This window comes from Poecilia formosa, unplaced genomic scaffold (assembly GCF_000485575.1).
Source record: "Poecilia formosa unplaced genomic scaffold, Poecilia_formosa-5.1.2 Scaffold5, whole genome shotgun sequence".
NCBI classification, from domain to species: Eukaryota; Metazoa; Chordata; class Actinopteri; order Cyprinodontiformes; family Poeciliidae; genus Poecilia; species Poecilia formosa.
In genome coordinates this window covers 225,468-240,305 of record NW_006799944.1, presented here as the reverse complement: position 1 = coordinate 240,305, position 14,838 = coordinate 225,468, and the positions used below count along the sequence as shown (strand labels likewise).

Sequence of the window (14,838 nt, the reverse complement as noted above, 5' to 3'; positions counted from 1 at the left end):
CACATATAATTTTTTTTTATTTTTTTGTGTTTGGGTGGGTGTATTTTTCGTCAGTCTGTCATTTGACAATGCCCTCAAATCTTACATTTTCACTGACTGTACATGAAGCATATCAAATTGCCCCAAATTACCTGTATTATAGCAAGCTCCCCAATGACAGACTAAAATACACACAAACTGTTGTTTATTACTAGTATTATTTCTTTTATATTCATTTAAACCACATATGAAAGCTTAGCACACAATATTACACATCTAGATGGACAAACTCAATATATTTCAATGAACATTTGTAACAATTTTACATCAGCTACGCTAACTAGCAATTTTTCATGCAAATGTGCTGGCAAGAAGATTAGAGTGAAGGGAAGCAGGAAGGAAGTGGGAGGATGTTTAATGTATGATTCAGTTCATGTATAACTGTTTGGCTTTCAATTTTTGTGGCTGCCACCAGTTTGCTGTTTACTGTGAGTTACTGCAGAGTGTTTTCCCTGCACTTATATCCCCAGCAGTTTTGGCTGCGAGATGTAACTCTCTCTATATACATCAAACAATCCATCTTGATCTGTGACCGAGCTATTTATCCTCATAACTTGACGGGAAATGCTACACGCAGATCTGGCTTTAAGGAATCTACATTTGACTTACATTTCACAGCCAGCACTCCCAGGAACAGTGTATACAAGTCAAATTTGAAAAAGAGGAAAATGTTTAAGTTCACGCTGGAATGTTGTCAGAGCTGACCTGCTCTATGATGCTTTACCACTGTGACATTGCCTTTTCTATGCTCCATGCTCCGGGGCAACTTCAGACTGCCAGCACACCTTCCCTTCACAGTGTGAGCGCTCAGCAGGCATTTATACCTTCTGACATCCCATCACCCCGTGTGGAAAAACACTGATCACAAGAACCGTTAGAGGGGAGATTGTCTCCGTCTCTCGCTGCCTCTTTCTGTCTCTGCGTGTTTGTGTCTACTGAGAAATTCAAGCAAGGACCAAATATTATTTTTTCAAAAGTCAGATCATGGACTGTATGCAAATATGGGAGGATTGTTTATTTGTAAATTGGTTCCAAATACTATATGGTGTGGCAAATTACTAAGTGAGAGAGAGTCTCAGATAAACAAATGAGCAAACGGCAAGAGAATGAAAAATGGAGTTCGCTGATTTTGTGTGGGTGGATAGGCCCCAAGGAAGAGAGACACAGAGAATGAGTTATAAATTAGCAGTGGAACATGAGACTTCCTCTCATACATTGGAACAAGTGTAGCATTTAGCTTTAACAAGAACATTCATGTTGCATTTGACTATACTTTCTAGATTTTGTAACACAGTGTTACAATCCATGTAGATTATGCTACTGTGACAGATGGATTTAATTCTTATCCAAAATTGATTGCATAGAGCCAATATTTAAAGTCTAAAGTTTCCATGCAACATCAGTGATTTATAAAAGCTAGAATTGGGCTGAAGTTTGAGTTTATTGTGTGTGTTCACTCAATCAAACAAAGTCCAAACTATACATTAAGGCTCAAATATTTGCATACACATTCTACAATGTTTGGATGAATGTCTATTTGCCGGTTGCATAGAAACCATACAGTGTTGTAGCAATCAACACAGTTCTGCAATTCTGGGAAGAATGACAGAAGGTATTATATCCTCATCAAAAACATCAAACATTGCTTTGATTCTTTCATGCATGTTTGATAAATCCTTGGATCTCCTGTGGGAGGCATTTGGGAGTGCCTAAGCACTTGCTCTCACAAAGCACCACCTACTTCCACAAAGTTCCTCCTTGTAGCTGTAGTCTCCAGCCAGGCTTCCACCTCACAGAGCACCCCTCAACTAAACCTCCCTCACTTAGCTCCACCAGACTAGCAGGAGCAGCAATCAGTAAACATTTGGTGTAGTTGTGAGTCCACTGAGTTCATCGCTCATTTCTTAATCCAGCTCTCCTAAGAATGATTAACAGTGGAACGTCACATTACTGTGCTAGAAACAGCAGCAGCTTCTTAAAGAGGCAGAGGCAAATTTAAAGGCATCAAATTTGTTTTAAGCTATGCTTGATCTATGCAACTTTTTTATAGCAACTGAAGGCAACTTAGTTACTTGACTGTGTCATAAAATGACACTATGTGCCTGAAAAACACAAAATGACACCAAAAGTTCAATGTTAGTCTTCCTTATCAATTCATAAACCCCCCTGTATTTCTTTAAACCACTGGCGGCTAAACAAATCCTCAACATGATGCTACCACCACAGTGCTCTAAACCTGGTACCAAAACCCCCTATAGGTTTTGGATGTGTTTCCTCTATTGTTCCTGAATATTGGAACCAATTAGTTTTTATTGGAGATGACAGACAATTTATTTAAGAAGCCATGGTCAAATATTCAAATATTAGAAGTGGTGTCTATATCGAACTTGACCCTGTAAAGATGAAATCCATAACACATTAAAACTGGTGCCTCCAGTTGTTGCTCATTAAATTCATTAGCTTGTTTGATTATTCTACATCATTCTACATTAACAAAATAAAGGAGAGTTAAAAAGCAATATTAAACATCCAAAGTTATTTGATATATGGTTTGTTGAATGTATGTAAAGTTCTGATTGCTGCTGCATCTAAACAACATTTTTGCTTATTAATTGACATGCAATTTGAAGCAAAGACAGGTTATTTTTTGCTGTGGAAGAATTATTTTATCTTCTTATTTTGTTTCATTTGTTTGATTTCACTCTCAAGCTGAACATGTGGGTTTGTCGTCCAACAGGTTCTTTCATCTGAACATTTTGTAGTACCTGATGCTAGAGATTTCCTGAGGGTACAGAAGTGTATTTACTCCAAACATTTACTGCTTTTTTTTTTTTTTTTTTTGGTCATGTACAATCTGTTAGCTAGCTAGCTTTTATTTTCAGCCTTTTTTTTTTATTCTATATAGCTATAACCGGAAGGAATTGTGACAGTTGTAATCCTTCGGTTTTCTGTAGACACTGTGGAGCGCTCCATGTTTCTACAGATGGTTTTGATTCAGTTTGAGTCGAAGCTTCACCTAGCAGATGATTTAAAATTTATACGTCGATTGCTCATACCATCTCTGCCGACATTTTGCCTTTTTCTCAGATTTTTTGTGTCACTGTCAATGTGCTGCTAACTGCATCAAATTGCGCAGATCATTATATTTCATACATGACATGGACAATTTCGGTTGTATTGCTCTGCTTGTCATAAGAAGGCTGGAGCCGCAGTTGTGGCTGTCTTTGCTTTATGTCTTTAAGTGTGTCAGACTCGTTCAATGATCCAGAGTTGTCCTCATATCTCATGGTTGCCATGACTCTGTGACTGTCTCTGGAGGTGGATCTGCAATGTGAAAGTAAGAGTCAACCTTAACTCTTCATGATTTCTCAATAGCATTAACATAATCAGAAGGTATGCAGGACATGTTTAGGTTACACTTTGAAAGGAGGATTTGAAAGGCCATTTAGTCTTTGTTGATCAGACTTCCTGGCTCAGGAATGTACTACTTCCATTTAGCTGAAGTTATCACTTATTCTAGTAGAATAGAAACATGACAAACTACTTTATGTTCTTTGAATAGATTTAAAAAAAAATCATTGTAGGTTCTTTTAGCTATTTTAGTTGTTCAACCTGAGCACATGTCCATTAATGGGTATCAGTTAATTGAGAAGATTTAGTATTTTCACTGACATGGCATTAAGGATCAAAATTAGGACATAATCCACCACAGTATTACTGCCAGGCATTGTGAAGTGACAGCAAACTATCAGAATGCATCACTTATATGTACTCAACAGTATTCTCTAATAGTAGGATTGCATCTTAGCTTTCTAATGCTGTAAAACAAATCATCTCCGGCTTTCAAAGTAAGAATATAACGTTTATGTGGCTATTTAAAGTCTGATGTGCTTGGGTTCCTTTAATAAATCTTTTTTTGTTATCTGATCGTTTTAATCTCCTTAGCTTGTGTCGTACTTCATTGTCTCATATCTTATTCTATCAACCTGCAATAAACTGTAGATAAAAGGAAATGTATTTTTAACTTCATCTGGCTCATTTACGTGTCAGACTCATTTAATAACGCTTTGTACTCCAGACTACATTTATGAAGAATGCTTTGGTTGCCAGTGTCAGAAGTAAATAAATAAATAAATACTTTAGTGGATTAGAAAAAGCCTGATACTCTCTACTGTAGTAGCTTGACTGCAGATTAGTATGCATGAGTGATCACATTAACCAAATATTTTCCATCTTTGAAGGGTTTTTTTTAAATGATGATGGCCACACCATCTGGTGTGTGTACTCTGTAATTTGAACAGATTACACACAGTTGACCAATTGGTCCAGGCAAACATAAATTTTCAAATTTACACAGAAAACATCGCAGGGGTAACTAAATCAAACAATAAATGAAACATTTCCATCTGAGTACCATCTCTAGACATTGACTTCAATCACTTCTGATTGAAATGAATGGGGAAAGGGAAGCTTGTACCTCTCTTCTTAAATTGTTGACCCATAACCCAACGCTGCATTAGAAGAAGATAATAATAAATACAACATCTTGATAATGTTTTCCGTCAGCCCAAAGGAACACCAGCATAAATAATTATTTCAATTCAGGCACTGCAGCTACTAGATGCAGTTAGTCAGATCAGAAACAGAAACAGTATCTAGTTAGTCAGCAAGCCATCCTGACTAACTAGATGTTGACCAATTACTTACAGTTAGTCCGGATGGCTTGCCCCACGACTCACCCACCTGGTTGCTGTCACTGCGTACTAATTACAGCCATATGTGCACCACAGGACCACACATGTCCACATCTGTGTACTGGTGGCATGCTGTGTATCTTAATTGTGTTCTAGAAACAATAAAACTGAAACTCACCCCATGAGAAACTGAAAAATATTTGTGCAGACTTGATTGTCTCAGATCACGCAAGTAGTGCTTGTGAGTATTCTTTTCACTGATATTTTTACTGAAACTGCTACATAAAGAACCGAGTGGTCTCTTCATGACTTCAACTAGTATAGTTTGCAAAAAACAAAAATCACAATTTTCTCAGAAATTGGTGGTTTTATCGTTTTTATTTGTTTCTGGTCTGGCTAATTGTTCCAGGTTTTGCCATGGTGTGTAACATCACTTATGCAAACGCAGCAATTGGAGCAATGCTGCTGGTCAGTATTGCTCAGTATATCTCAGCTATGATCAGCAAATGGAGTTAAGAGGACAGAAATCAGGGAACTTCTCCATCTAAATATCAGTGTATTAAATGGCTCCACAAACCACCTCCATTTACCGAGGTACCTCATTTTATGTCTTTGTCCAATAACGTACATAATAAAAATAAAATGTCCACTAACCCAATGTTTCTTATTCTCTTAAATTTACCTCTGAATTTGGAAAATAACTCAAACCTGAGTTATTTTCAGGTTTGAGAAATAAACAAATGTAAGCCATTTCATTTGTTTATTAACAAATGAAATGGCTTTCATTTGTTAATAAACAAATGAAAGCCATCTGAGCAGAGACACTTGGCAACATTAGCAATGGCTGTATCTATAAGCTTTAACCAGATATCTGAGAGACATGCAAAAACGAATGAAACACACTCTGGCTGGACTTTAGTTTTAGTTTTAAATCAAGCTCTATGTTAATGAAGTTCCTGGTTAAACCAATAACATGCAAACCTGCAGCAGTTTGAACTTCACGGACTGTAAAGCTGCTTACCGCATCATGCAGGAGAACTTAATTAATGGACTGAAAGTATTCACTCTTTACAGCCAGCTGACTGTTGTGTGTTTATGATGGATCATGCATGTTTTACCCTCTGCATATATGCATGACAGAACTTCTTTATTCAGTCAGAATGATGGCATGCTCATCTGAGAAGCCTTTATGAGCTCTTCTGCTAGTTTTGGCATGATAATGACTCCTGATAATGACTGTTGTGGTCGTGGCATAGAAGATTCATATTGAACATAACGACAAAGCCATGCAAAAGCGTTAGATGTAAAGGATTCCAATGTATGATTAAGCAAATCGACCCAATAAAGGTTATTAAAACTTCCTATGGTGAAAGATGCATTGAATGATAGTATTATCGTCCTCTTGCCGTGGCTTCAAGCTGTAATGATCACTACACTGATATGGGGTTGATGAACCATAGCGTTTTCCTCCTTGTTTCACTGCCAGTTTTGCGCACACGTTTCTGAATTTTTCCCTGAGAGCAATGAGAATGTACTGAAAATATGTATTACACAAATACATTCCTCCTGAGAGTGTGAAGGTTTAATGATCTACACCACGTAAAGTAAAATCAGCACTGCTTTCATAAATATTTAGTGCTCATTCTTAAAGAAAACCTGGACTCATTTGTATCTTTCAGGGTCACATATAGTGTTTTCATCTTTTTTTTTTGTTTTTCCCTGTTAGAGAAACACCATTTACATCAACTCTGACAATCGCCGTAAAGGTGTTTGATAGAAATATCTTTACAGAGGCTACGCAGCAACTTACAGCAATTTCAAATGACAATCCAATCACTTTCTTTGTGTATATAAATCAACTTAATCTAGTAAATGAGACAGTGTCATCTAAACAACAACTCAAGATTTAAAATAGCCCTTTAAAAAGAAGACTTTTCTTCTGATTTTATTTCTATTCTGTTAAGTATGGAAAGCTTTATTTAGTCTCTAGACTAACTTGTTATTGATATTATGAATAAGACAATAATTACTTTACCAGACTCACAACTGGTGCTTTTTTCTATAAGCATCATAGACTAAAAAGGAGTCTAAGATTAAACAATCTAGATCCTTCTTCTATAATAATAATAATAATAATAAAAATAATAATAATAATAAAGGGGAACAGAAAGTAATTATAGCACTAAAGAATAACTTAGACTAAAGAAACATGATATAGTGGAACAGAAAATAACTAGAAACAAGAAAACCATCACTAGAACCACAAAGGAAGAAGAAAAGTGGAAAACAGGGCAAACTAAATAAAGAAACCGAAGGAATACCAAAAATAACAAAAATTCAAAACCAAACTCAAACAACCCCAGATCCCAACATTTCTATAATCCAACTCTGAACTTTATGTTGATTGACACTGGATTATTTTTTATTAAAAGAAAATATAAAAGTTTTTGTTTGTTTGTTTTTCATTCAATTTGCAGTGTTTTTTTTGTTGAGTACCTCACTATGACATTTGCTGTGAAATGGTGCTGACTTGACTAAATTAAAATGAAAGAGTTCAATGAAGCTGCAGCTGCTTTTGATACAAAAAGAACGACGCAGCATTCCAGCTTTCCGTTGTTTTGCTGACATCCAAAATTTGAATGTCAGCAAAACAATGTTTTAGGAAATTAGCGTAGTATTTTGAGAACACTTTATTTTGGCTAGAATAAAGGTCCATTTATCACTACATAATAAGATTTAGCAGAACGCATAAAGTGGGCAGGAGAAACAAAAAGTGTTTGGAGATGAAAGGTCAAAGTTGAAGGTTGGCTTACCTCACAACTACAAACTGAACCTAAATTAAGGCCATTTTAGGATCTTAAGCACAGAAATGAAAATCCTGAACTAAAAGCTTGTTTATTTCCTCAGACCGTCTGTGCCACAAGCATTTAAAGATCCTTACAGAGCCTTGTTGCTATTCCAGTTTGTCTGGGTTAAAAGCTCACAGAGGAGCGACTTGGATTGAGAGTGTGATGGAAGAAAGAACAGACGAAGGGGGGGACCGGAGGAAAGACCTTGCTTTAACAAGCTTATCTCGCTCCGTAATTCAGTTTGGGCCATCAAAGTGCTGAGAGCTGGCGTCGCTAGGGGCGGTCGTATTTTTTGACCGCTACCTGTGACAGCAATTACAGGTTTCACTTCAAGCGTGCCTTTGTTTTTGTGGCAGACTTGACTGCTTGGGTTGAACAAGATTACCTCTCTGCTCTGCAACTGGAGCATAATCAAAGCCTCCTGATGCGAGGTGTCATGCCCCTTAGAATCAACCTCACAGCATCTGCTACCATTTCCTCCTTGCCCCTTTATTCCAGGGGTTTGTGTTGACATTATTGTCATCGCAACAGAGCTGTTGCTTTAATATATTCATATACATCACAGGACATTTTTCCTCTCCCTGCTGCCACAGCTGAAACAGAAATGAGCTTTCCATTTATATGCAAACGGAGGCGAATGCAGAATTTATTTGGTGGGAAAACTCCATGAATAGCGAATTCACATCAAATGAAGCATGTATAGACGCAGTGCAGCATCTGCATAAATGCATGGCTGTAACAGCAGCATTATTAGGTGTGCACACGCAAGCTGCTGTCCTACTTTTCTTAGCTTTGCCTCTCAGAAATGCAGAGTTAGGTGCTAAATCACTCGGGTGCCTTTCAAAGAATCAAACTTTTTTTTTTTTTTTTTCCTTATGCCTTCTTATACACTCAGCAGGAGGTCAGCATTTAAGAGAGCATACACTGTGCCCCAGGAGTGAACCTAAATCTTCAAATAAGTGGGAAAGGTCTCCTGATGCATTGTTGAAACTTTATGAAAGATGAAAACTCTTGATCTTATATTCACATTGCCATTTTGAGTACCACCAATTTTGTGCGGGGTGCTGTTGTGCTCTGCAATATGTCAAGACCTAAAAGGATCCATGAGTTCATCCTGCAGTAGTATTTTTCCCAACAAAAGCCTTTCTTTTTTTGTTGTTGTTTTTGAGCATGACACAGGATTTGTTGCGGCATGACCAGGCCACTTAGTTTGATGTATTGTTGTCCCAGTATTCTATGTAGCATATTCTGCTAAAAATAAATAAATAAATAAATAAATAAAAATAAAACCTTATGTTTGTCTTGCACCTCTTTCTGTGGATCCAAATTTTCCCACTGTCTTTGTGAAGACATATTTTTCATCTTTTGTTGGTGGCAAATTGGTGCTGCTCTGATTTGTCTGATAGGTTAGACAGTTATACAGTGGCATAAACTATCAGCATCACCAAGCGGTGCTATTAAATATTTAAGATCTGTCCTCTGACGTTAATGAAAAAACACAGCCTGTCACCAGAGACAGGATGAAAACGACATCATTACTGCATGGGAAGCCATATTAGATTTTACACATTGAAACGGTTTACGTTTCCCCATACTTATATGACATAATGTACTTTAAAACAAACATTTTGTGTGACGTGCTGCAGAAAGGTGAAGGAATGCAGTAACTTGCAAAATACCTATACCTCCTGAAATTTTTTTGCAATTTCTGTTGCAGCTACTCAAATATTTCAAGTGACAGATCAACACAAAAGATGTGCTACATTGTTCTCGCAATTGTTTTAGAAATAAAAATCGAATAAATGTTCAATAGGTATTTTTGCAATCCTGCATCAATAAGATGTAGAAAAATATTTTATGGCAATTAGAGCTGCAGATCTGTTGAGTGTCGCCTTGCTAGCATGACACATTTTGGGCCAGGAACAAGTCTCTGCGGGGATATTTTGAGTTATTTACTGAATTTGAAAGTATGGATTTTAGGCTTTCTGAACATGTCAGGGAAATAAATTAAATAAATAAAATAAAAGAAGATATGGCCATACTAATGTTTTCTCTCTGGAAACAATAGTGAGAAAACAGGCCTCAAAGTGTCAGAAGAACTATATCTAGGGTTAATGAGCTCCCTGGGTCGTTCAGAAAATCTTTTCGTTTACATAACTTTGCAAAAAACCCCACCACCCAGCATTTACTGCCTAGAAATGTTTTCGGATAAATGAGCATTTTTCCTAACAGTTTTTGTCAAGGCAAACTAGTAAGAAATATACCGTAATTTCTGAACAGTGAGCCTGTACTTTTTTCACACTCGCGATGGGTCGGTCATGAACATATCGGCTTTAAGAGCTGGCTCTTTCAAGTGAACGACGGGGGTTATCTCCCAACTGAGAGCCTTTTTTCCCCTTTTTTTTATGAAAGCTGCACAAGGATGTGTGGCAGCATGAGGGGTGAGAGAACTGCTGAGCGGGAGGGGAGGGGCGACGGATACAGCAGCACAGCGAGCACTCAGTCAGCAGCACCACACCGAATGAGAGGGGGAGGGCGAAACTTCAGGCAAGTTTAAAGAAGCGAGGACCACCTGAAACGCCACGTTGTACGCGACTCGCACGTTTAATGCAAACTTTCAAAAACCCAACTCAGCCTTTAGACCGAGGCAACATGCTGGGTATTTATGCTTAAAAGAAAACACAGCAAATTAAGAACACATTTTAATGTGAAAGACATTTCCACGGCAGAGTGTAGCCCAGGAAAAGTTACAGTTTCTCATTAAGCATTATAAACAGTGTACTCAATATGTGATTTAACCGTTTTGTACATTTCAGATGGGTCTTTCCTTTTAGTTGCATTTTCTAATTTATTGTGTAGAACCCTGTTGTCCAGGTATTCTTTCAGAAGCCGATGCTTATTTTTTGCTGTGCCACATAAATAAATATGTGGCACAGCAACATATTTATTTATTTATTTATATTGACATTTATTTATGTATCTATTGTCTTTTGTGCTAAACAGCTCAAGCTAAATCAGATTTGATGGAGAGTCACTTGCCAAATGTGAACTTAAGGTCTTTCTTACACATTCATGTGGTGTTGCCAATTTTACTTCAGTTTTGTTTCACTTGTGTCATGACAACCACAGTGAAAGTCAAGCAAAACAGTGTGAATATAAATGCAGAATACTTTGCCCTTGCTACTAACAATGGCAGATATTACCATTGTTTGCACTTTACGGTTTAATATATATTTTAGCCTCAGTCAAGTAGTGACGAACTCAAGGTAAAAAACAAAAAAACAAACAAACATAAATAATGAAATTTTAGTCGGCAAAGCACTGTAAGTGTTCAAGGCAACAAATGAGATCCCATTAAGAATTAACCCAAATGGTTGAGTGTGCGTCTGAGAAGTTGCTGCCGCGTGCAGTTTCTGTTTTGCTGAGGCCAGGCTGTGGACTTCGCCTTGTTGTTCAGTATTCTGTGAATAATTGAAACTGACTTGAATTGCACCCAGTGTCTTTTCTCAGTAAATCTGCCGATGACATTGAAGGGAAATAAAAGATGCTGACTGTGTTGTGAGAACTGGGCACGTCAGTTCACTTCTTAGCTTGATGAATTTCTCCAGCAATGAAATCCATCATTCTGTTTTGTTTTTTTTTTCTCCCTTTTTTCTCCGTTTCACTCGCGCTGTGGTGTTTGCTTTGCTTCTCTTAGGTGGACCTGCTTGTGCCAACCAAGGTTACAGGGATCATCACACAAGGAGCAAAAGACTTTGGCCATGTCCAGTTTGTCGGCTCGTACAAACTCGCTTACAGTAACGACGGAGAGCGATGGAGTGTATATCAAGATCAGAAACAAGGAAAAGACAAGGTAAGTTGTTGTTTTGCATCTGCATAATAGCCACAGTGTTTCTTCATGAGCAGATCTTCACTGTCAGCGTGAAATAATAAAAAAAAACATAGAAAAGACTAATGGCATAATATGGATCTAGGTACTCTGAGAACAGTAGGTTTGAAATATTTATAACCCAGGCACAGACGAGGGCATCTTCAGTAGATGTCAGAAGCCTAAAAGCAGAGAATGAACAGAAACCGTAGGCAGAAAAAACAACAAACATCAAAAAAAGACAGCCATTAGCTGTGAGGATGTCCATTATAGAAGCTGTCTTCTGCTCTTCACCACTCGTTTGCATCTTCTTATCTTGGGCTTGAACACAACCTGGCTGGTCTGTGCTCTTGCCTCTGATGGGTTTGGGATTAGATAAGACCCCGCTGTCAGCCTGGCTCAGGCGGTACTATGCTGACAGACCTGTTTACGACCCTTCAGCAGAGTTCACATGTCTCTCGCAATCGTCCATAACCACAGAGACAACATGGAACTGCTGCAGCCTGATATCATGAGAGGTGCAGCCACAGAATTGTCTTTTATATGTGCTGTTGGCAGGAGATGTTCTAGCTTTTCTTGCTATCTGTGTTATTAAAAGATAAACCTTCTTAATCTTGATGCGATTCTGATGTGTTGCCTGCAGGAATCAAAGCGCAAAAATGCACATACACCTGTATGAAATGCAGACTTCTTTTGGTTGCTTTCATGTAGGTTCTCTCTCAGGCATCCACACTGTGAAACATTAAAATCTCATAGTAATCTTTACGTAGTAAAGTTTGGAAACAACAAAGAAAAAAAATTTAAGAGTAGTGCTACACAATATTTTAAATTACAATCTTCATATCACTTTTTAGGTATTAATCCTACTTAATTTTTTTTTGTTTTGTTTTGTTTTTTTATTAAACTATTTAAATTTTTCTATTTCTCCTCAGTTGGGAAATGTAATACTTCAAATTGGATATGATATGGTATTGGAATGAAATGCCATACAATGTCTAAATGTTACCCCCATAAGCAAATCTCAAATAAGCAGAATTAAACACATAAATAGATTAATAGGACAATTTGATACATCAAGAATGTCTTTTTGCATGACTAACATTTTGATGACACTTTTACACAGAGAATGCAGTAAAATGTGATTGCATAAAGCTTTGTGGTGTTGAACCATCAAATCTTTCAAATATTTTTGATTTTTTTTCTTTCTTTTTTTTTGTAGAATTAAGGTACAACAATCCTTTTACCCATTATAAAGGATGGATGTTTTTTTTTATTTATTCATTTATGGTTTGTTTGTTTTTTACCACAAAGTCTGGTTTTGTCATACCAATGTACTTTTTAATGTAAGGTAGCCTTTACTGATCTGTGGATGTAAAAATTCCTTTTTCAAGGTTTCCTAGTTGTTATTTGGGTCAACTTAATAAACAGAGCAGACTTAACGGGGCAAATTATCCCAGTCGCTTTATGCACTTATCCTATTTGTGTGCACAGTGCTGCTGGGAAGGATTTCTTGGCCTCTCAAGTTCAAATAGGTTGCTTGATGATTTGATGACTCTCGTGAGAATCTATGGCTGCCAGTGCATACTCAGCATGACTTTCACAATTCCGAGTACAGAATCCTTTCTGCGAAAACACTTGGCAGACGAGGCTAAAGTACCGGTGACGTCTCAGAAAGGCAATAATTTCTTTTCCATTTTGATCAAGGCACATTTTAATTTATTTTGCCAATCCCTCTTTGTGAAGATTAATGATCTGCTCTTTCATTATTACACCTCTTCGAGCAGAACCTATGATACTTAATGTATCATAGTTTGAGCGGGGAGGCATGTTTAGCAAGACATCTGAGAGCCAAGTGGCTGTTTAACTCTATGATTCCTGAAGATGTTTTCTTCTGTCAGTCAGCTAAAGCAGCCATTAATGCTGGAGGACACATTTTGCTGTTGGCCTCTCGAGGCTCCTCCTGGCGCTTCACAATGCTTGACTTGGCAGGGATATACTGGGAAGGCACGCGTGCCTGTGTGTGCGGCTGAGTGTCTGGCTCGAACACAGTGGTGGAGGCTTGTAAGTATTCTTCTCAGCTTCCCCCTCCGGCTCCTGTGTGGCAGAGGCTGCAGGCAGTTAGATCTAGATTGAGAGAGGAGGCTCTGTTGGAATACAGATGCTGTCAAAGCAAGCCTCAGCAGCACACACACAACATCCCTCTACAAAATCTATAGAGTAGCTTGTTTGCCTTCTCTTTGCACACAAATCCAATAAAGCCACACCGGTAGCCGAGACAAGTTACAGCACTGCCCACAATTTAAACATTACAAAATTCCTCTTTTTCTTCAGCACACAAACTTCCCAAGCCTTCATCGCTGTGTTGACTAAACCTGCAGTATTGCTTTTTCATGACTGTCGGTATTTACACAGCCTGATAACGGGGAGCCAACCAGGCACAAAAGTAATTGATTTGTGTTTAATAGTGTTTTACAAGTGGCATGAGGTTAATTATCCATTAGAACCCTCAGTTTCCTTCAGGTTAGAGGCTAATTATGAATATAATCATTGAAAAATTTCTCTCCAATGGTCGCTTTTGGGTTTTGATGACCCCAGGCCTAAGTATATGTCAAATTAGAACACTTACCAGACACTCGAAGGAGTGTTTGCAGAGAGAAACACTGCAAGACTCTTAAGATGGCAGACCACTGTTGATAAAGTTGAGTTTGTCTGTTTCAATGTGGTCATGTCAGAGAGAAACAGAGCAGAGGGGGGAAAAGATTGGAGGAATCTGATCCCTTAACCTCACCAGCGGGTTTAAATAATGGAGAGTGGGTACTACAGTTGTTGTCCCAGAAGTGCAGAAGGCCTGTCCTTGAATCTGTGATTTTGACTCCGACAGCCAGGAAAATCAATAACTGGGAGCTGTGTTATTCCTGGTTTAGTTTGGGGACACACAATGCATGGAACCCCCTTTTTAATTCACAAAAATACGGTTATCATGGTCTAATGTCAGTGCCACTTTTGTGATGGTTCAGTTACAATTTATGTAGACGTGCTCATACTGCTAAGCATAGCATCTTATGCTTCAAGAAAAACTGTGGTATAGTCTGGGAGTTCAGTCAAAACTTAGGTACTCAGCAATATGTATAGGAGTCAAAATATATATAGTTTGTGGTGCAATAAAACCAAAGGTCAAATGTCTTAAGCCAGTGGTTCCCAAACTTTTTCTTCTGCGCCCCCCCAGTGGTTTCCAAACATTTTCTGCGGCCCCCCTATGGATTACAAATGGCTGTCTGGTTGAAACGACGTGTGTCGGGGGGGGCATCGACTTTTTTGGGGGCAAAATGAATGTACGTAGCTGAAAATAGACACCAACATCGGTAGCCTACAAGGTACTTGTTAAGCT

The 14,838-nt window shown here is 38.0% G+C and overlaps 1 protein-coding gene across 4 annotated transcripts in view; it reads left to right on the top strand.

The window, feature by feature from the left end:
- edil3a (EGF-like repeats and discoidin I-like domains 3a) overlaps positions 1 to 14,838 on the top strand; it is a 136,421-nt gene that overhangs the window by 114,485 nt on the left and 7,098 nt on the right. For all 4 annotated transcript variants that reach the window (XM_007562314.2, XM_016676703.1, XM_007562333.2 and 1 more), the window contains one exon: positions 11,280 to 11,435. In XM_007562314.2, the coding sequence (XP_007562376.1) occupies positions 11,280 to 11,435 (156 nt within the window). The remainder of the gene's footprint in view (positions 1 to 11,279; positions 11,436 to 14,838) is intronic.